The 22390-nt window shown below is 39.2% G+C and overlaps 2 protein-coding genes across 8 annotated transcripts in view; one reads left to right on the forward strand and one right to left on the reverse strand.

Moving 5' to 3' along the window:
* The window catches only part of dennd1b (DENN domain containing 1B), a 141091-nt gene extending 133300 nt beyond the window's left edge, over nt 1-7791 (forward strand). For both annotated transcript variants that reach the window (XM_023339654.1, XM_014469446.2), the window contains 2 exons: nt 606-828; nt 1802-7791. In XM_023339654.1, coding sequence (XP_023195422.1) covers nt 606-828; nt 1802-2662 — 1084 coding nt within the window. In that variant the 3' untranslated portion in view covers nt 2663-7791. The remainder of the gene's footprint in view (nt 1-605; nt 829-1801) is intronic.
* A 315-nt stretch (nt 7792-8106) lies between these two features.
* The window catches only part of crb1 (crumbs 1, cell polarity complex component), a 34512-nt gene continuing 20228 nt past the window's right edge, over nt 8107-22390 (reverse strand). For 3 of the 6 annotated variants that reach the window (XM_023339947.1, XM_023339945.1, XM_023339949.1), the window contains 5 exons: nt 20831-21788; nt 18768-18812; nt 17550-17672; nt 16571-16697; nt 9176-9628 (listed from right to left, as the gene is read on the reverse strand). In XM_023339947.1, the coding sequence (XP_023195715.1) occupies nt 9389-9628; nt 16571-16697; nt 17550-17672; nt 18768-18812; nt 20831-21788 (1493 nt within the window). In that variant the 3' untranslated portion in view covers nt 9176-9388. Of the gene's footprint in view, nt 9629-13614; nt 16494-16570; nt 16698-17549; nt 17673-18767; nt 18813-20830; nt 21789-22390 lie in introns of those variants that run through there. The other 3 variants (XM_023339946.1, XM_005800872.3, XM_023339948.1) reach the window with 3 other exon arrangements.

Here is a 22390-nt window from a genome sequence, read left to right on the forward strand (position 1 = left end):
TGATGGACACCGCTGCAGGCTTGCTACAGCTACAGGTGCATTTCAGTACATTTGATCTAGAAATTTATTTATTTCAGCAAATAAATAAATCAGCAAATCAGTTCAAAAAGTGCTCACTATCGGGCTTTGGTCAGGCCAGTTTTCGAAGTTTTCAGCACTGGTTTTGGTTGTAAATAAACAGAGTGGACCAACACCCTGACTATAGAAAGCTAAATTATTAATTCATTTTTATAATATTTATTTACACAACTCCCACTGAGATGCTAATTTTAGCATTTTCTCATCTACCACATATTTTGTTTCTCAGTTACTGACAGAAAAGCCTCACTTTTATAAAAGCTCAAACATGTGTAAGCATGTTATGGACACCTGATGTTTCAGTTTTGCTTTGGGGTTTTTCTTCATATGACATTTAAAGACTGAAAATGTTCTGTTATTCTGCACAGCTAACATTTATCCTGACCTTTTGTGGTTATACTGGAATGGAAACTCTTAATTTATCAAATTTACTGCGCAAGAACCTTGCCTCAGTCACATCTCTTCTTTTTAATACATTACGTTAAATATAATTGTGCTAAGTGTTTTTATTTGTTTTTTTAAACCAGGATCTCCTCTGAAGACAGCGGCGAGGTCCGTTCGTACACAGAAGACAGCGATGATTCAGACTCCTTCTATCCGGACATCGACCCGTCACCTTCCAGCCAGATGAACCTGCTGGAGGAAATCCTGGATTCTCTGACCACCACCACAATGGACCAAGGAAAACTCAGTGCTGCCAAGAGCTTGGACTTCTTTAGGTCCCTGGATGACTTGGACTTCAAGGTCCAGGTATGCCATACAGATGAAGTTAATCTGTGATAGAATAAAGATGCAAAACAAAGACCAGAACATATGGAGCCCCATAGAGGACATGGGGGGAAATTTTTACTTTTGCATTCCTGCTCAATTTTGTATTTCTTAGTCAGTTCTTGAATACTTAAAGTTTTTCTGCTACAATATAAGGGTTTTCCATGTATGTCAATATCTTGGTTGTGACTTATCTAAAGTTTTATAACATTTTTTTTTTGTTAAATGCACCAAAAAACGTATTTGCAAAATGACAGAGCAAAACAGATAAACATCGACTTTCCATCCCTCCTCTAAAACATAAAAATGAAACTTTCTGCAAGAAAGAAGGAATATATCCAAACTGTTGTGACTATTTCTGAGTTTTTTTCACAAGGTAATATCGCCATTTGATGGTTTTGTTTGTTACCTGGAGGGTTAAAAAAGACACATTTTCACGTGTCTTTTTCCATCTTCACAGGAAATATGTGAATATAATATAATATCATTGGAGAATATTATATAAACAAATTTTACTAACAAATTTTAGTAGATAGATTTTAAACCATTTTTTGCACCAAAGAGTGAAGAATGCATAAACATGTTTTCATTGAGGCTTTAAAGGTGTACATAGGTAGAATTTTAAAATGACATTTGTCAACAAGATGACTGTATAGAAAATAGACGAGGGTGTATTTGCTATTTTATTGTGAAGGAATGCAATTATTTTGTACGGACATGAGGAGAGAAGTTGAGCCTGCAGAGGATAAAATGTTTTGTTAAAATGGTTGTGTGTAAAAATCCAGAAATGAAACTTATTTGCCTAAGTTTACATTTTTATGTTTTTATGTTTACATTTTTATGTCTAACAAAACATAATGACTGGTATAAAACACAACTTACAGATTCTTAAGAGTGCAGATGTATTTTCTTTTTTGTAATTTCTGCTTTTGTTTCCTTCTTTTACCTTCTCCAGTCAAAGCCTTCACCCTGCAGCGACTCCACAGCTGCAGACGACAGCAGCTTTGATGGTGGCGCCGATCACGGCGGATGGAACATGGGCCAGGATGACAGCGCCGTCCATGGAAAACACCTTCCTCCGTCCCCACGCAGGCAGCCCAACAAGAGCAGCCTGAAGGGGTCCAAAAACCTCGCAGCCTTCTCTGCAGTGACCCGCTGCTCAGCTTCACCTCCTTCCAATGATGCCAATGGCACCAAGTCAGATCCTCCTCCCCTCTTCTCCTCTAAGTCCCGTCCCGATTCCCACCTCCTCATGCCTTCGGGTCGACCTCCAGGAGACCACCGGTTGTCCTATTCCCCCCTGCTGCCCCATAAAGTTACACCCCCATCCCCACCTGCACCTCAGCCAGACTCTTCTCCGGAACTGACCAGCCGGAGTCGCACCATCTCAGACCCTCAGGGCAACTCCGAGCCCTCCCAAACCCAGAACCAAACCGGGTCCACCGGCATCCTGAGGAGAAAGGTCATGTCCAAAGAGATGGTGAAAAACTACCACGAGCGGTCGATTCGGAGGCAGCGAGGAGGAAACCACGAGAGCCAGGCGAGCCCAATGAAGAGCAGCCACGTCCAGGTCCCCTGGAAGAAGGAGGAGGAGGAGAGGAAGGAGGAGAAAGAGGCTCCCAAAGACAAGCTGCTGGGATTTGGGCTGTGTCTGGGTCAGTGTGAAGGCTCGGAGACGGCTGGTGGGCCGGACCCGGGCCTGCTGGAGGAGATAGAATCCATGTGTTGCCTCAGCTCATCGCTTCACAGCAGCCTGCACCTCTCTCAAGTCCACTGCAGCAACAGCCACCAAGGAAAAGCCACAGAGAAGTCCTAAAGATCACAGGAAAAGGAAAACTGACTCAGGTTCCTGTACTCTATTACAGCTGATCAGCTGAACCCTCCATGATAAGGGAACATTATGAACAAAGTTAATAAGGGCCAAAACAAACAAAAAGCCTCAGAGCAAAGAGCTGGTTGTGCTGAAAGGAAGCACTGCAGAGTTCTCCACCTGTCCTCCATCTAGTGGAAGAAAAACTTGGTCAAATAAATTAGTTTACATCAAGAATACCTAAAAAATGTTCAAAAACATGGTGAAGAGTGAGTAAAATTATAAAAAGCATTCAATTATGATTCAAATCAGGAATACATACTGTCAAAAGGTGAAATAAATTTAAACGTACATACATTTATGAGATATTAATGTTAAACTTATTCTGTAAAATAAATAAGATGCATGAGAATAGGTGGAGATTTCTGCTTCGCTTTCAGTTCAGTTTTTTTCATCTGTCGGTAAATATCTGAACACTAGAGATGCACTGATCACCATTTCCAGGCCGATACCGATTTCTGATCCTCCTCCAGGTCTGAACTGGACTGGAACTGCCGAAACAATTTATTCTGAGGACCATAACTCATAAAAGAGAAATAAACATGCTGCAGGTTATTTTATAGAGGTATTGTTATTAAATAAGGTTTATTGTACTTTATGCTTCAAAGCAAATATTACTAAACATTATCTGATTTTAATAAACTAAATGTGCATGGTTATCGGTTGATATTTATAGAACCATTTTGGTGGACGTTCTTACATTTTGTTGCAATTAATGAATAGAAAATCTAATTTTTGAGACTTTGACCTGGAAAATTGGCTGATTTCAACGTCCAGCCAGTCGATCGGTGCATCTCTACTGAGCACTTTAGCTTCATTTATTTAATGTCAGTACCTTGTAAGGATTTTAAAGGGCCAATTTCCCCTAAACACAACATCATGTTTCTTTGATGTTGTGTTGATACTAAATGAACATTTCATGTAGTATGAAATGTTCAGAAGTGTTCTGAACATTTCATACTACAATTTTGCACTCGTGGATTAATTTATGATAATCACCCATTACTACCTGGTACTAAATTGCAAAACCAGCAAGATGCACAATGTCCATGCAGGCCTTTGAAACTAATTAAACTCTGTTGGATTCATGATTTTGATCAGTATGCCTTAAGCGGACATGTGATTTGTTTTGATACTGATGTCTTAAACTTTAGAAATCACTGCAGGTACTTTCTCATCAGAACCCTAAATACAGCAGTTCACATTCATAGAAAAGTAGATGTTCTTGATGAGTTTTGCGTTATTTTTGTGTTAATTTTACTCCTATCTGTTGAGACTAAATACCTGATGAAGCAAACAGTCGAATGACTGAGAAAAGCCAGAGTTTTTACTTCATTTCTTTTTCTTTATGTTTCTGTTTCCATCGGCCTTTTGCTACTCTTAGCATGTTTCTCAATGCCGGCTTAAATTGAGAACAGTTGTTGGCGAACTTTGAAGGATGTTGATGAATCCAATCCCACAAACGGTCCAAAACAAGCTCCATTCCCGTTATTTCACCTCTCTGTGCTTTTTCCCTAACCTCTGTGTGGCACTTTGCCTTAAGGCTGTTTACGTTCTGAAGATATCAACCACAAAATGGGTCATGAATAGCAGGAATATGTCGTGTTGAAGTTTTTGAAAGATTAATTTTAACTGTGTGGAATCTTTGTAGGATTTGTTGACAGCTATCATGCTTATGTTTCTCCTTTTTTGTCTCTTTTCCTTTCTTTGTGTTTTAATAGGAAATGCAACTTCTGTCTGACTAGGAAACCCTCTGCACTGTACTGAAGTGGAGGACGATTGTAGTGTAATGAAGCAATATACTGCAGGTCTTTGAGTCGCTGCGTGGATGTAATGTGTTCAGGGTCTAAAGTATTTTTATAAGCGTTTCTCCTGTGGAGAGAAGCATCAGCATCCAGGGATCCCGGCTTTGTGTTGTTCTCTGCGTCACCACAAACCCAGAGGTAGAGAAAACTCTTTCACTTGCTTGGGTTGGGATTACTACATTTATGGTCCGTTGTTCTTATGATTTATGCCAGACGCCAGTCGGTGTGGCAGTTTAATAGCGGCTGTTTCTCCACTTCTCGAGTGCTGCTCTGCGTTAACGATTTGACCATAAAGTCTTTGGCATGCTTCTAAAAAGCTAAAAAGAATCAGTCATGGTAATTCCAAGAATGGTTAAAGACAAAGAAAAATACAAAGTCCAGAACAATTTCTGCACTGGCTTCGCTCACTGTAAACACTTTAACAAACTTGTGTACTATGCAAATATTTAGAAATCTTAAGAGGCCAGTTTTCTTCACCGCTCGGGTAGCTAGGAATGTCCCAGTGAGGAATTATTTTTGTCCCTGATAGTAATCAGTAGCTTAAGATTAAGGCATTTGCTGCCACAGAGTCTGAGCCCAATAAGTCTTGAAATAATAACACACACAAGCTTAAAGATGCCGATTCGGTCTGCATTTGTTTTGTGACTGTGTCCAACATAACTCACGCGTCAATGATGTGCCAGACAGCAACAGCTATTTTTATCCAACCAGTTTTTAAGCATCTGCAATGAACTCATGTTTTACTCCTGCTTATGATAGCCATTGTTTGGTCCAGTTTGCTGAGATGCTAGGCTAACACTAGCATGTTTACTCTGGTATAGTAATTTATTTATACATTTGACAGCTATCCGATCCTAACTGGATTTTGTTGATAAGATCTTGAGTCTTGCTCCTGCTGATGAGACGGTCATCAGAAGTCCTGAAGTGCTCGGCTAATGCTAAGATGTTTACTCTTTCTTTTATATTATTATTTGTTAATAATTTGACAGATATTTTGTCCTACTCGTTAGTCTTCATACAGTTAGACTTCAGGAAAATCTCATCTTGCTCTTGGTAATGAGCTCTTCATGTCAAGCAGTTTGCTAGTGTGGTAGGCCAATGCCACCACACTAGCATGTTTAACCTTTGTTTAACCAGTCCTCTAAACTGATTCTGAAGTAATTTCTGACGGAACTTGCTAAATGCAGCTCACATTTTATTCCTGCTGATGACTTTTTTAATGCATAACAGTTTGCTGAAGTGCTGGGCTACTGTTAGCTAGTTTATTCTTTGTTTTGATTCGACTTGACTATGTGAAACATATTTCAACCCTATTTGAGTTTGTAAAGTTACAGCTGCACTCTTCAATAAAATCACATCTTGCTCATACGCAACTTTTTCATGCGAAGAACTTAGACATGCTAAGTTAACGCGTGCATGTTTTCTGGTTACATATTTGGTGGTGTTGACAAAATTTAAAGACAATTGTTTTCTTGAATTACAAACTTAGAGTTTCCCTTAAACAACATTCATTTTAATGTCTAGTGTTTCTGCTGTTCTCCTTAACATTGACAGAAGTCTGTGTGCAGCACACATAACGCGGACTGGAACAAGCAGCAGCCAATACAGTTTCTATTTAACTCTGAACGTCATTGCAAAGACTAAAAGGCGCTTCGTTTTCAAGATTAAAACTGTTTTGCAAACTGTGCACATGAAAATAGGTGTTGAGTTTTAAAAATCAGCTGCATGGTTTGCTAGAAGTGGCGCTGTGGTATCAGGAATTGCGTCGGATACAGATTACTGCAAATGCTGAGATCAGGACCCCATCTCTTACAAAGACATCCCTCTGAAAAAATAACTTTTAACGTGTGTGGGTTGACCTTTACGGATGTAGTGTGTTGTGTGCCTTATGCAGAAAGTACCCCTCTGTGTAATCACAACATGGTACTAATTTCTAGACCAACTTTATTGTGGTAGGAACAGAGTATGTTGGGTTTTAATCAACAGGAAATCCCACAAAATGAACTCTGGTGTCTTGTTCTCACGGCTGTGGTGAGTTTTAGTTTTTTCTCTTTGGAAATCTTCCTGCTCATATTTAAAATAAAAAAATAACTGCAAACTGAATACTTTTTCTGATTGTACTCATAGGTTAATTGCTTGTATAGTTTGTGTGCATTTTTTATTTCACTTTAGCATCTTCCTTTGAGTGAATTGGAATTAAAAAAATATATATAATTTTCAGAGGAGTTTCTCTAGTTGATTTCATATGGATAAAAAAAAAATATTTTCAACTGAATAGATGTGTATTTTTTCTGGCTTGAATATATTTTACATGGATTAAATATATATATATATGAAATATACGTTTATGATTGGTGTTGAATATTGTAAAGAGATGACACCTGAGCTTTGAATGTTGGAGATTTTATTTTTGGAAAACGAAGAGAACATTAAGAAATGTCCCATGTAGCTGTTATAACGGTGCAGAAGGATGTGATGACTTCTGAGCAGAAGAGACAAAGGCTGATGGTTGTTTGTACGTGATGCAGTGCTCACTGTGTGTAACCTGCATGTTGGTACTGTACACTCTGTTGTGTATCTGTCCTGTTGGTACTCATATTCTTTCAGTATTTAAAGCCTCCATAAAATCCCTGTAATTCTCTCTGTGCTTCACATTAAATTAGACGTCATCCGCTGCACATTTTTCCTGTCGGGAAACAGATTTCTGCTGTTTTCTTGTTCTGGTTTGCATCAGATTAGGGCGCTGTGGGAGGACAGGCCCACTTAAAAAGCTTTAGTGACTTAGCTCCTGAAACAGAGACGGATTTTGCATTTCAGGGTTAGGATGACACTGTGTAATGCTCACAGTAATTATATAGTTTTTGCTTTATAATTACAGATTTGGAGTGCAAGGGAGGGGATGTCTGATGTAGCAGCTTTCACTGAATAACGGACAATGTTAGCAAACATTAACGTCATTTTCCTGTCTGTATTTGAAGCCAGTGTCAGTGTAGTGACCGTCACGCTGAATGTTACAGTCAGCAGCTTTCTTCAGACTGGCCTCTTCATCAGGACTAACTCTTTGGTATGATGTTTTTGGTTTTGTTTTATTTTTTTCTCTTAATTATTTTTTGTAATCTTTTTTTCTATTTTTTTGATGTGATCTTTTGCATGTGCTCATCGTGGCTGTCTCACAGCTGAGGTCAATCTAATGTGCTACTGATGAGTAACCTGGTACAACAGCACACAATGTACACACTGTGAACGGGAAATAAATAATGTTTCATGCTCTGCCGTGTTCAGACTGATTTTTTTTAACATTCTTTGTGTCTTTATTTGGATTTTAAATGAAATTGTGCAAAATAAATTTTGACTTTAATATTTAATGGAGGGGGTTGAGCAAAAATAAGTTAAAATGTAGTTTTTGCATGAGTAAATATATTAAAATTCATTTTTGAAAACATTTAAATTGCTATGCTTTATTTGTTCAATGCATTTTTTTTTAAAATAATCTCATTTAAATAATCATCCACCTTAATCATGTAATGATTTGTTGCAGTTTTGACCACAAAAATTTATTTTTTATTATCTTAACACTTGACAGACAATAAATCAATAAACATTCTGACACGTTACAGAAGTTAAGAAATAGAAAGTAAAAAAAACTATTTTTAAAACATTTATAGGTATGTACACTGTAGAAAAAAAATTGAGATTTTTACATTTTGAATCAGTTCTTTAAAGAAAATTGTTCCCTAAAAAAATAAAAGCTGTAACACTAAATGACTAAGTATCACACGATCATTTTAGTCATTACTCACACACTTCTCATGTGTATTTTAGTGGCTTAGATCTTTACAAAGTAGCACACAAACGTGAAAAAGAGGAAAAAAATTATTCAAAGGTCTTAAAATTACAAATAAATTCCTAAGAAGTGTGGCGTAAGTCTAAATCAGTTCTATTTTCTGATCCTCCTAAATATGATTGACAAGAAATCCTAATAAAATACATTGAGATTAAAGTGTATTTATTTAATGCATGTATTCTCATACCTTTATCTCATACAGGTGTTCAATATAAAACCAGTTTAACATCTCTAATCAGAACAAAAGCTGTTTCTCATTGTTGTTATACCTCTAAAAAGAAAATAAATGTATGCTGCATATGTATTGTGCCCCTTTTACTCTGGCACCGTTTTAAAAAAAAGTGCAACCAATTTATTGCATTAAATACCAGTAAAATATGTTGAAGTTTGATTCTAACCTGACAAAATGAAGAAAAGAAATCATGAATCCTTAAAATTTCCAAGAACAAAGTAGGAACATTTTCTAAACTTAAATTACACATTAAACAGAAATACATTCAGATTGACCTGCAGCCTAACGCTGACCTGCAGCACACAGGAGCTTGAACTCAATTATTTGCATGAAATGTTTCACTCAATGAAAGCAGCAGCAGTGTAAAATGTTTCCATTCAGCCTGCAGGCTCTGAATATGTTCTCATCCATCTGCTTCTCTCAGGTTCGTCTCCAACTCAAACACCTGGTTCTCATATGAGTCTCTCCATCGGCGGCGGCTGCGTGATGCTCCACATCTCCACCCGGGATCCGTCTTTCTCCTGCCGGCTGGGGCTGTACGTGCCGTGGGTGGCGCGCCGATTTAGAGCGGCCACCAACCCAACGGAGGTCAGGATCAGCACCAGAAGCAGGAGGACAGATGCCAGACTGATGGACAGCAAGAGGTTGGAGGTCAAACCCTCAGAGGTCAGCTAGAAGGACATAATCAGAGGAGTCGCATGTGATTTATTTAAATAAGTCATATTTTTTTGGATGCTTTTACCCTCATTTTTTTCTCCCCTCACACTTTTTCCTCCCCTGACTCCTTCACACTACACCAGGCGCTCCACGCGCTCTGCCAGCGTGCTGATGGATGTGTTTCCCAGCTCAGCAGGTGGGTTGCGACCACCAGGAGCCTGGAGCCGCCGCGGCCTGAAACCTCCCTCCGTCTGCCGCCTCTCATGCAGCTTGGCTGCGACGAGCGCCAGCCCCAGCATCGCCGCTATCGCCAAGCAGACCAGACATGGTGCCAGCACTGCAGCCACCCGCGAGCTGTGTGGAGCACGCGCCGTCTGTGAGGGATCACAAACACACACACACATACAGCCAAGATGCTGCCTGATGATCCCGTCCTATCAGAACTGGCACCACGATCCATTGTCCCCAAAATAGCTCCCACAAACAAACACCAAAGCCCTTTAAAGCGCGAATAAAAGCGAGGTCTGATTTGTCTGAAATCTGCTCCTAAAAGGCACATATCATCTTATTGTGGAACCAGAGAACCTGAAAAAACTAAATGTATGAAGTAAATAAATCACAATTGGCCTTTGATTCATTTTCATACCAGATAAGTAGTAAAAAAAATAACCTTTTCTGAAACATAATAGCTCTTTGAGTCATGCCCACTTATGCAGCAAAATGAACAAAAAATACTTTTTAAAGTGGCAGTGTTATGTATTTTCCAGGCACATAGAGCCATTTTATAACACAATCAAGTACGGTAACTATGATACTTTCAAAATACTGCATATATCAAATGTCTTTGACTCTTTGCAAAGTCAAAGAAATTTGACATTGCAATTTAACACCTTGAAATTGGGCTTCTGTTTCTTTAAGAAGCTCCTACTTTTTCAGACACTCCTTCAGGATGTCATCACAACAACATTCCTCCATTAAGTAACTATGCCTTTAACAGCGTTTTCACCAGCATTTCAGTCAGAAACTCAGCAGATGCGCAGTTCCACCAGATGTTTGCTAATTGCTACTGGCTAGTCTGAAGGAGTTGAGTGAGGGAGTTGTGGGGACGGGTTGCTCTGTGAAGCAGAAACGCTGTTGGAGGCTGCAGCTCGAAGGAAGAGCTTCTAGAAAGGGCGGCGATCAGTGGGACCAAGCATTTTGCAAATCTGAATAGTTGCCACAGGAGATTCAATAGTTTCTCAAACATGCATGAATGAAACAAAGCAACACTCCATGTATGTTTTTGATGAGGGGAATAACATTATAACATGATGTAAGGCTAAAAACATAAATGATTTTACATATTACTGGCCCTGTAAATAATATTTCCAGTAACCAATATTTTCCCCAGAAGGCTGAGCATGGCTCCCTATTATAAAGTATTATGTTTGCATTGCAATGTTTATCTTAAATCTACCAGAATATTTCTATTAAAGTTTTTGACACTAATGATCATTCTCGTTATGATGAGGCAGATTGGCCTCATCATGGCGCACTCGTATATCACAGAGTAGGATGCCGGTCTGCTACTGAATCTCCTTAGAAGTCTTTACTGAAATCGATACTTTTGCCTCAGGTAGACATGGGTTATGAACCAATGGCGTTCCACATGTAGCTCTTTTCTCTTTCTTGAGCAGTTTTACATACTTCTCTATGCTGGAGTTGAAAATAAAAATTACTGTTGCAAGCTACAAGCTTGGAAACAACTGAAAAATACACAAAATGATGATTTGTGCCTTTTAAAGCTTTGCAGTTCTCTGATCTTTGCAGACAACAAACCACCACCTGGAAATGATAAGGTTCTGCAGAGAACACTGGGAAAAAAATCTTACCAAGAATGTTTTGTGCAATTACAAATGCAAATATGTTAGTGTACTTGAACTAACTTACAAATAACTTTTCAGTGAGATGTAGGAGCTTTTTTTTAAGCCAATAATTTCTTAATATTGATAAACTGGCACATTACTTACAACATGGGAAAAAATGTCTTGCTAAAAGTGAAATAATTTGCCAGTGGAACTAGTATTTTTTAAATTCAATATTAACTTAAAACAAGCTCCTAGATCCCGCTTAAAAGTTACTTGTAAGTTAGTTTTGTTGAATTTCAAGTGTACTAATATATTTGCAGTAGAAACCAGATCAAAAGCACTTGAAGATTCTGTGTTTTTCTAGTCAAAAACACAAGTTCTGACACAAATCACCTAGAATTAAGGAAATCAAAGCCTCTAAATCCTGCAGTGGAGTGAATATTAGCTTTTCATTAACCAGCAGTAGAAAACAGAGCAGCACTTACACCAGTGGTTGTGGTTGGTGTCACTGCTGTGACTCTCTGAGCCGCTGCTACAAGGTTACAACAGCATTAGCAGCTGTAAGTCTCCACAACATTTCAATTCCCCGCTGACAGCATCTTCACAACTAAAAGCTTCTTGCTGAACTTGGCAGGTTACACAAAAATAATCTCAGAAGTCAGCAAACTGTACACTGAGCAATCAACATGGAAACATACTGTAATTCTAATTTAAAATACAACCATCCGTATCCCGAGGCAAAAAATAACCCTGGCGCTCATGCTTGACGCTGTAGACATGAGAGTTTCCTTCCCCCTTCTACAAAGTTCTTTGTTGACTCTTGGAAAGTGCTTACCTGTCACTGCAGCACAGTTGGCTGTCAGAGCGAGTGTGACACAAGCGAGCCGGAGCAGCCTGCAGCCAGGACCTGCCATCAGTCACCGAGTGCCTCAGACGCAGACACAGAGATGTCTAACTAACCAGTCTCTGAGGTGCAGAGTGAGGCCACCCTGAAGCCTCTGCAGAGCTGCTCCACACACAGCAGAGACGGCAGCGATGCTTCCCTGCTGTCAGCACTATCAACCTGCTCGGCGTGTGTGTGTGTGTGTGTGTGTGTTCCTGCCAGATAAGCTGCCCTCATACGTTCCTGTGAAGCAGACCGAACTTCTGTGAATGCCACCAGCTCTCTGCTGAAACTGCACTTCAGCACCAGATGCTGCTTTTTCCCTTTTTTTCCTCCTCTCTATCTCTCTCTCTTTTTTCTTTTTTTTGCTGGCAAAGCACATTTCTTCCTCTCCGCTTCTTTTGCTCTCAAAGGATGGCCACGTCAGTGCCAACAGTAAAAAACCACTTCCCCCGTTCCCTCCCCGCTCTGTTTCCCCACCGTCAGGGCTACCTGTGCCTCCAAAGGACACACAGACGCACACACACATGCCTCAACTTAAAAAAAAAATAATGCTGCAACGACAAGATGCGGGTTGCAGGTTGAAAGGAGACGGGAGCCACTATTGGTGCACTTTAAGCTCAAAAAGTCTGTATAGATTGTGTAAATGTGTGAACTGTGCTAAAGAAGCATTTTCTCCTGTCCTAATCAGGTTTACTAATCAATCAGCCAGATATAGGAACCTTATTGGCTCCTGATTGGTGAATAGCAATTTAAATACTGAAAACTTCTCTACCTATTTATTAAATGCACTAAAAGTTTGTCATTAAGCACATTAACCAACCACAAGCTTCATGAGTTTTCTTTTTCCTCATGGTTCAATGCATAAACCCAGATAATGTTCTATTTTTATTCATCTTCTTTTTGTGTTTCATCACTTCTCACAGATTCTTAATTGGTATAATATATGGACTTTGACAGGGCCATTCTAACACCCGAATGGGCATTAATCTAACCCACGTGTCAAACTCAAGGCCCTGGGGCCGAATCCGGTCAGCCATAACTTTTTATGTGGCCCTTTAGACTCCAGAGGAATTCATAAATAGAACCCTCAAGATAACAGTCGTGTGCTTAAATATTATTTTTTGTTTTGTTATCTGTATACTGCCAAACTATATCAATGTAAAAAGATGTTCAATATTATCTAACTTTAAGAAGTACTAAAGACTACAGAGACGGCTGTTTATTTATATTTAAATGGTTTGTTTATGGGTTCTTCCACAAGCGGCTCTTTGCGGACATTCATGATCTTTATCTAAACCGTTTCACTTTACCTCTGGCTGAATGTTTTGCGTCGTCATCCTGCAGGAAGATGAACTTCCAAAAACAGGTTTTGTTATGATTGTCCCAAAGTTTAGCCACAACCATCTTCGTATGCAAAAGAATCAAATCCCCACATCCAACAGAATTTGGTAACTACTTACATTTACTCAGTTACATTTACTTGGAAGAAGTAGAAGTATTTTTACTACGCTGTACTTTTTACTTTTACTTGAGTAGTTTTATTATGAAGTATCACTACTCTTACTTGAGTAAAAATGTCTGGATTCTCTACCCATTGAATGAAGAACAAACTCCTTTCAGACCTGCAGTGAAATAAATTGAAAAATTTTTCTTTTGCCTGATTTTGTTAATTTGTGATTATGTAAATTTCTAAATATGAAATGATCAGTTTTGATCAGTTAGTCACCTTCTCTCTCATGTTTTCAGCATCATCTCCATTGATTGTGCAATTGCAAACAGGACTTCTTATGACTTATAACACAAAACAGCTGAATTTATACTAAACATGAATGACTGAATGACGGTGGACCCTTTTTTCTTATTAAGTCACTCACACATGCAATTATAGCACTGGATTTATGGGTAAAGATAAGTACACTGCACACTTTTCAGATTTGTATTTGTAGAAAAGTGTTGAAAATTTTAGGGACTTTTTCTTACAATTCCTATTTTGAGTTCTTACATAGAAAATCTCAAATGCGCTGAAGTTTGTGGCTGTAATGTCACACAGAGAAGAGATCAACTCTTTCCTAGCTGTGTGCCGTGCGTGACGACAGTGTGCATCTGAACCTGCGCTATTCTGGGATCAACATCTTGTTAAAACGGATTAACTGTCTATCTTTGAAGTCATGGTGTACACCTGAGAACAGTAAACACACACACACACACACACACACACACAATGGCTAACAGGAAGAAAATCAATGAGCTGATTTTGATGTTTATCACAGATTGTTTTGAAAATGCAGAAAAATAAATGATACAACAGGTGACTACGGAAAAAATGAGTGAAGAGACATTAAAAGAGGACAGAAAACAATTTTTTTTTGATTTTGTTTTATTAAACAACACGGACAATGGATAAAGACGGGAAACACAGACAGAATATGATTGACGAACATGACATTACACGCATACCCTCATGATGTTCTAAAATTCAAACCACACATGAAATCTACCATGAAAAACATTCATGTTTGCTTCAGCGCTGACCACAGCCGCGCAGTAACACTTCTAAACGTACGGCTGAAGCAGAGCCGCCGAGAATTTACGGCTCAAAATATCTTTGGCTCAGACAGAAAGGCTTAGATGCAGAAAACTTCTTCTTTGGTGAAAACAACACTCAGCAGTCAGTCACGAGCTGCTCTGAACGCACATCAAGAACAAGCGAGACATCCGGGGCCCTCCAGGAGCTTTTGTAGCTACAGCTCTGTTTTTCAGAGTTCACAAATTCATCCGTACACAGCTTCCAAACCCCAAAGTTCAGACGAGACTGACAGGTTATCAGGTAGTGGGAATCGTATAAATAACTGGATTTTATATTATTCCTCAGCTCCCTGAAAATGTTTTTTCTGAATGCAGAGCGTGCTTCTCTTTACATCGTAACTTAGACTTTTACGTCATTGGACAGATGAAAAACAGATTGCCAGAAAGTTCAAGGTGATCATTAACAAAGTAAATGACTATTTCTAATTCAAAGTCCTCAAATAGTGCGACAAACTTATGTTAGTTTATCTAAGTTACCCCCCTGCTGAAGGTCATTATACAGTTTGACTCCTACAGAACAAGTTATGGTCAGTTTTTTTGTTTTGTGTTGTTGTAAAACTTTAAGACAAAACCTAGTCGCCAAACTCAAACTTTCCATTTCTGTTCAGTAAGTCTGTATTTGCCTCCTTGTTTTTGTTCCCTTTTTATTTACAAGTTTTTAATCAAACGCCATATTCCAAAGTAGAAATTAATTCAATCCTGCTGAACGTCTCAATACTTGAGCCTCCTTTGATCTCATCAACCCAAATACACACAAATCTAAATAATTTGTTTTTTTTCCAGTTCTGCCCACTTTTAAAGTTTAGATCTTGTTGAGTCCTTTTGCAGTGAACCATACTTTATTCCCAGCTGAGTTTTCATTACAACTGTACATTACTGAAAATAAAATTCACCACTGCATAGCATCTTTAAAGAACTCGGTTCATGGTGAAACCTGTAATCTGGTAGGAAGCAAGTTGGGCTTGGCATTACTTTTTGAAGATTGCACATCAATCTGTACCAACTGTGCAAACCTTTGATGTATTTCTTTAAAACTTTGCTCATATTTGTCTACTTAAAAGAATTTCACAACATTCTGATTACTGACACTGAAAAACATCAACCAGTGACCAAGCTGCACACAGAGGGCCTGATTCACTAAAGCACTGCTCTCCTTTTGCATCTAATTCACAAAACTTCTGCAAAGGAATATTTGCACCTCAAACTGCACTGTCAGCAAAAAGCCTCTCTCCTGCAACAATACAGTCTGGTGTTACGCATGCCTTTATGCCTTTAGATGAAATGGAGCCCACATTTGCTGTACTGCTTTTTTTATTATTCATAAGACAAGTGAGGAGAACCTGAAATTGTTGCGAGCTAATGTTGTAATTTATAAATACATTGCCAAATAAGTGCACAATTTGATCAATTTAATCAGTTAAGTCAAATCTGTAAATAAGATTTGTTGCCATCTTACAAAAAGTAAGAACACCTTTATTGAGCGACTGCATCCTGACCAAGAAAGATTGCAGAAACCCGATTAGCATTTTAGCTTCAGTGTCTCATTAGTGCTACTTGGTTTGTGATTTAGACACTGAAATGGAGGCAAAGACGCAAGACAGTGTCTGTGAATCAGGACATATGTGCTCATCCTTTCATGGACAAGCAAAACAAGTTTTATAAACACCGACTATAAATAAAGTGCTGCTGATGTGAAAGGCACAGAATCACTCTGTGGTCCCTGAAATCAAACCACAGAAGTCCCTAATCTTTCTCAGTACTAGCCAAAATAAATGTCCATTCTCATCCCGTGCAACCTGACAGTTACTCATTCAAATGCAGACATTTTCCTAAAGCGTCTCAAAAGATATTCACAGCCCTTCCACACTCACACACACTCAGTCGTTTGCTCCCCAGTCCACCTCTGGCCCGTCGTCCAGCCTGAGGATGAGGTAGGACAGCAGCTGGAAGAGGTTCTGCCACAGGAGAATCGCCACATAAAAGTAAATGTCGCTTACGTCCGTCTGGCACACGTCTCCAGCGAAGCTCATGTCGCACACGCAGACGAACCTGTTGACCAGGTTTCTGCAATAGCCGCCGTTCAGACACGGGTTGGATTTGCACTCGTCCACATCCTGCTCGCACCTAAAGACACACGACAACATAAAACAGTGTACAATCTATATTTATATACACATTTTTCTTTATAAATTGCACACTAACAGTTATTTAGATGGCAGCAGAAAATGTAACTGTGAACAGACACCATATGTGCTTTTTGGTTAGATTTGCTGGCTTCTACCGACTCCTGATTGGTTCTCAGACACCACCTGATCTTGTTTTAGTTTTGCTAACAAATTACATGACCAAAGCTTACTTATCATTAAAAAAACATAAGAAAACACATGAAAGACTTTCATGAAGTAATTAGCTTGAATTGTGCCAATTCAAGCTAATTACTAAAGGTGTCCCACAGAGCTCTCTCTTAGGGTCTCTTGTTTTTAATTACAAATTTAGCTTTTGTTAGATGACATTATTATTTTCTTGGGACTCTTATGTAATCAGATCTTAATAAAGTTTCATCCTGTTTGTCGTTTTACAGAAAGATTTTATAAACAGTGATACTGTAATGCAGTGAAAGCCTAGCTTGCTTATTGTCTCTTTAATACAACATACTTTGTGTTTCTTGTTGTCTTACATGTTTACATTTTTTCTATATCTTTCAATTATACTTATTTTGCGTCTGTTAATGTTTTAACAGATTTACATTTTTATTATTTGATTTATTGCTTGTAGCTGCATCATTTTTATTATTGTTGTTTTTTTGCTGTGTAGAAAATGATGCACACCTTTACAAAGAACCCACTGAGAAAAGACTGCAGGGCAAACAAAGAACTCACTGAAAGAAAAATATTTACCTTTTGCATGTGGGATTCTTGACCCAATCTCGAATGGTCAGAAGACAACGGATGAATGAAGGGAGCGACTTTATCTTACCTGTGTCCAATGAATCCTGCAGGACAATCGCAGGAGAGCTCCCGGTCAGTGCAGTTCCCTCCGTTGAAGCAGGTATAATTCCTGACCTCATCACCACACACAGAAACGGGCAGCTTGGGAATGCTAAGAGAAAGACCAGAGGTGAAACACGTGTTTCCAGGGCTTCAGCACATTTTAAACTTCCATAAATGTAATGCATTCAATTTTAGAACAATTTTCATAAATAGTCTGAATATTTGAATGCAAAACATTTACCTTAAAAAATGGGGCTTATTACTTGTATGTTTCAGAAACAATAAAACAGCACAAATCGTGAGTAAATGACTCTTCCGCTCCTATTTTTGCCATCTGGACAAGCAAAGCTGAGTTTAGCTTTAAAATGTAAAATCGTATTCTCATACCAGAATGTATTCCTAAAAAATAGAAAATTCAATGCGTTTTTTTTTGTGTTTTTTTTTTACATTTGTACGACAGATTCAGTTTAGGAGTCAGACTGACTACTAAGATGTTAGTAAAGTTATGATTTCGCACATCAGAAATAAGTCAAACCTATAAATACAAAACAATAGAAAACACACTTTGGAAACTATTATGTTAATCTTTTATGAAAATGTGGATTATGTACTGTAAATATCAAAATGTTTTCAATACTCAATTTTATTTCTCAATACTTATTTGGAAAATGTGATATATAATTGCAACTTCCAGACTTTTCAAGACTTTGCAGGATTCCTGTATTTAAACCAGAAGGTGCATTGTTCTGGATGATTTGTTTGGCCTCCTGCTGTTTCCCAAGAAAGAAAATAAACGCGGCAAAATGAGATTATTGGCCAGCAAACTGTCACATCCAAAGTGCAGGAATCAGCAAGCAAACAATCTCTCTACAACCTTTTGTAACAATGGGAAAGTCAGTCCTCAGTGGATGTAAAAATAGGTACTTATCTCTGAAAAGGTACAATTTTGTTTGGGGAGTCTTCTGTTTGAATGGTTGGGAATGTTTTGAACAACAGCTGTCACTCATTTGAAAGACTGGTTGGCTCATTTTGACAACAAACATCGTCAGAGGGAGTGTTAATATTTGCTTTTCTTGGCATTTTGTTGCACACAACTCAACAAAAGAACAGGATGCGCTGTGCATGACATGTGAGAGACAAATATCTAACAGGAAGCAAACACCTGGGAATGCAGGAGAAATAAATAAAGAAAAACAAAACTCACATTTTTCTGACAACGATGTACCAAGGAAGTTCTTCCACGCGTTCGCTGCAGAACAACAGAAAGGGGAAAAAAATTGAAAGGAGGAAGAAAGCAGCACAAACAAGTGAGAAAAACAAAGCAAAGTCATTTTGATGAAAACTATACAGCGGAGATGTTCCCAGTAAAGGGAGATCGCTTCACTGGCTGCTTTCTTAGCGAGACACTTGCAAAGATTTTACCCGTGCAAAAGAGGCAAAAAGGCAGGAGGCTGTGTGTTTACGGGATAAATGTTTGGAGGCGTTCCCCCGCTGGTTCTCAGAGGCAAACCGTAGATGACAAGGGAGAGAAACTGGCGCCGAACCAGAGAGACTGAGGCCTTTTCTGGCTGACACTAGAATAGAAACGCAGCTTCTGAGACGCTTACTGCAACTGTGGTTGAAGTGCTGAACAGAGGCAGAGACATGGAGACATTTACAGTGAAGGATTTTGTTTTGTGTTGTGGTGCGCTCCCTTGGCTGTGTGCGATTTTGGAGCATTTATTTGTGTATTTTTGTGCTTGCTAAGTAAGGTTTTAGTTCTGTTTTTTACGACACTTTTGGAGCATTGAGAATATCTTAAAAGGGAGAGGTTGTTTGTTATCTGATAATCCACATTTTTCAGCTTTTTACATCCAGGAAAAATAGAGTAGAAACCACATGTTTACATACCCAGTTTTAAGAGACCCGTTATATTTTCTTCAATAAAAAGAAAACAGTTCTTTTTTATTCTTTTTAACAGCACAAATAATGTCTGTTTTAAATATCAAATAATGAGCAAGAAATTTTGTGGGGAATTTTTTATTACTTTATCCAAAGTCAGAAGTTGGCATGCACTAAGATTACTGTGCCTTTAAACCATTTGGGATGATTTCCTGCTTTCTAAGCTTAAACTGAATAAAACTGATGCCCAACACCACATGTATTTTAATACTGCAAATCAAATAGTGGTTTCATGTCTGTATAATTAAACCATAGCAGAAGAGGAAACAAACCAGAATTTGTTGTAAACAGACACCCTAATGTGTAACAACACTGTTATTACCAATTGGTTAATTTTAAAGTTTAGTGCTTATTTTAAAAGCTTCTATAAAATTTCCTATTTTAGTGATTTTACTAATTTGAAACAGGAAATATTTAGTTTGACTCAATTTGAGACAGTGGGGCAAAACTTTGTCTCTTTATACAGTGGAAGTTAATGAGTGCATTAGCACAATATGGCTGAAAAATATATCAGGATATAAGGGTTTGAAATGGATAATTATTGATTCTTTTTTTTTTGTTTAAATATCTGAATACAGCCAAACTGGTGGCGTGACCTTTCCTGTTTTATCCTAAGCTTTTACTCCACATTGCTGTTTTTTTATTTTTAAACAGTTTTGAGGCACCATGGCAAAACCTTAAAGTTACTCAACAGGCCGTTGCTAGGTAACCAAAGTTAGTTGATGTCACCAGACTTGATTAGCGCCATGAGAGGTCCAGTGACTAAAGCCTTTCCTCTGCCTACATCCCCCAGAATGCTGTGCGGTTCTGGATTGGAATCCAGTGAAATTATTGAATATTCTAGCAGATTTTTCTCGATTGACATTGATCACGTGTCTATCACAATAGATATTGTTATTGACTTATTGTCCAGCCCTATACGCTGTGCACTACTCTGGAAAGACACAAAATCTTACCAAGTATTTTTGTGGAAATACACTTAAAAAAAAGACAAAACTGACTTATAAATAACTCTTCAGCGAGAAATAGGAGTTTAATAAGTTAATATTGATGAAAAAGTTCCACTGGCAGATTGTTTCACTTTTAACATGTCTTCTTATAAGTGAAATAATATGCCAGTGGGACTAGTATTTTTTTTAATCAATATTAGGGAATTATTTACTTAAAACAAGCTCCTACGTCTTGCTTGAAAACTATTTGTGAGCTGGTTTTGTCTTATTTTAAGTGTATTTGCACTAAACATTTGCACTAAAAACTATACCAAAAATCCTTGGTCAGATTTGTGTCTTTACAGTGTTCTGTCTGCAGAAAAGCACCTGAACTCACCTGCAGAGCGGTCCAGTGTAGTTCTCGGCACAGAGGCAGGCGTATTTATCCGGCCCATGGAGGCAGGTGGCTCCATTGGCACACAGGTGGTTCTTACACACATCTACCTGTTCCTCACAGTCCACACCTGTGTACCCCACCTCACAGGTGCACTCGTAGCTGAGCCCGTTGATGCTACAGTTGCCATGGAGACAAGGGTTCGAAGCGCAGGTGTCTATCAGGACGTCGCAGCGTCTGCCGGCCCAGCCCTCAGCACAGGTGCAGTTGTAGGTGTTGAACAGGTCCTGGCACTGGCCGCCGTTGAGACAGGGGCTGGGCTCGCACACCGAGGCGCCTCTACAGCCGGGCAGCGCCGGGTTCGGGGATTTTTGGATAAACTGCTCGATCTGCAGACGCGGGAGGTTCACCTCCGAGGAGCTGAAGTAAGGCAGAGCGATGCCGCCCAGCTCCACTGTTCCCAGACAGCCGGCCAGGGACCAGCCAGTGAACGGAGCCAGGCCGCCCAGGTAGATGTCCACCCCTTCCCTGAGGAAGTTCAGGTTGCTGCCCTGGCTCTTGGAGAGGCTGGCTTCCTCTATCTCATCATCCAGAACCAAAGTCCAACGAGAGGACGGCGCCCACGGCGCAGTCATGAACAGATGGACGGCGTGCCACTCGCCGTCAGTGATGCTCCTCCTGCTGCTGAGGCTCACCGTCGACACCCTCTCCTCTCTTTTCTCCTCTTTCTCCTCCTCCGAGCCGCTGAGGCCACCAGAGGAGCTCTGGAGCTCCATGAAGAGGAGACCATCCTGAACGGAAACCGTGATGAAGGAGGAACCTTTCTCCGCATGCAGGATGGCTGCGTTACGCTTCCGTGAGCGGAGGTTTAGAGACAGGCTGGTGATGTTTTGGAATATGTGGCCGTTTCCCCGATAGGTCATCACAGTGCTGTCATTCAGGAAAGTTGCATTGGAGTAACCTGGAGGAATAACAGGGACAATCTGCAGTAAATACAGCAGTTATCAAATCTAAAACCTTCTAGCAGACACTTTGACTAAAAGTTCCTTCTGAAGAAAAATCAACCCGGAGCATGACTGTCTGCATTTTTCTCTGTAGATATTATCTTCAGCCTTCTATCACCTGAAGAACATTTCCGGGATTAAAGGACTAATGTCCCAGCAAGCTGTAGAGAAACTCATCCATCTGTTTATCTTTAGTCGTATTGACACTGCAGCAGTGTTTTCACAAGTCTGTCTAAAATATCAATCACTAAAACCATGCAGATGGAGCACATCACGGCCACACGTTATCCACTGGGTAAAATTTAAAACCTCAACAGAGTCTTTGGCTCCAGCAAGCAATGAGTTCTCATCAGCCAAGGCTCCAAATCCTTTTGTAGGAAGCAAACATTAGGACAAGAGGCTGTGGTTTACCAGGCTAATACTCTTCTAGCTTAACACAAATTATCAAGTCACAGACCCTTTATTTAACAATGTTATAAAGCTATAAAGTTATTTGCAAGTAGAAAACAAATTCAGTTACTCTTTGTGCCAACAGAGAGCAAAACAAACAGGAGAAGTC

Source organism: Xiphophorus maculatus, chromosome 9 (assembly GCF_002775205.1).
Source record: "Xiphophorus maculatus strain JP 163 A chromosome 9, X_maculatus-5.0-male, whole genome shotgun sequence".
NCBI classification, from domain to species: Eukaryota; Metazoa; Chordata; class Actinopteri; order Cyprinodontiformes; family Poeciliidae; genus Xiphophorus; species Xiphophorus maculatus.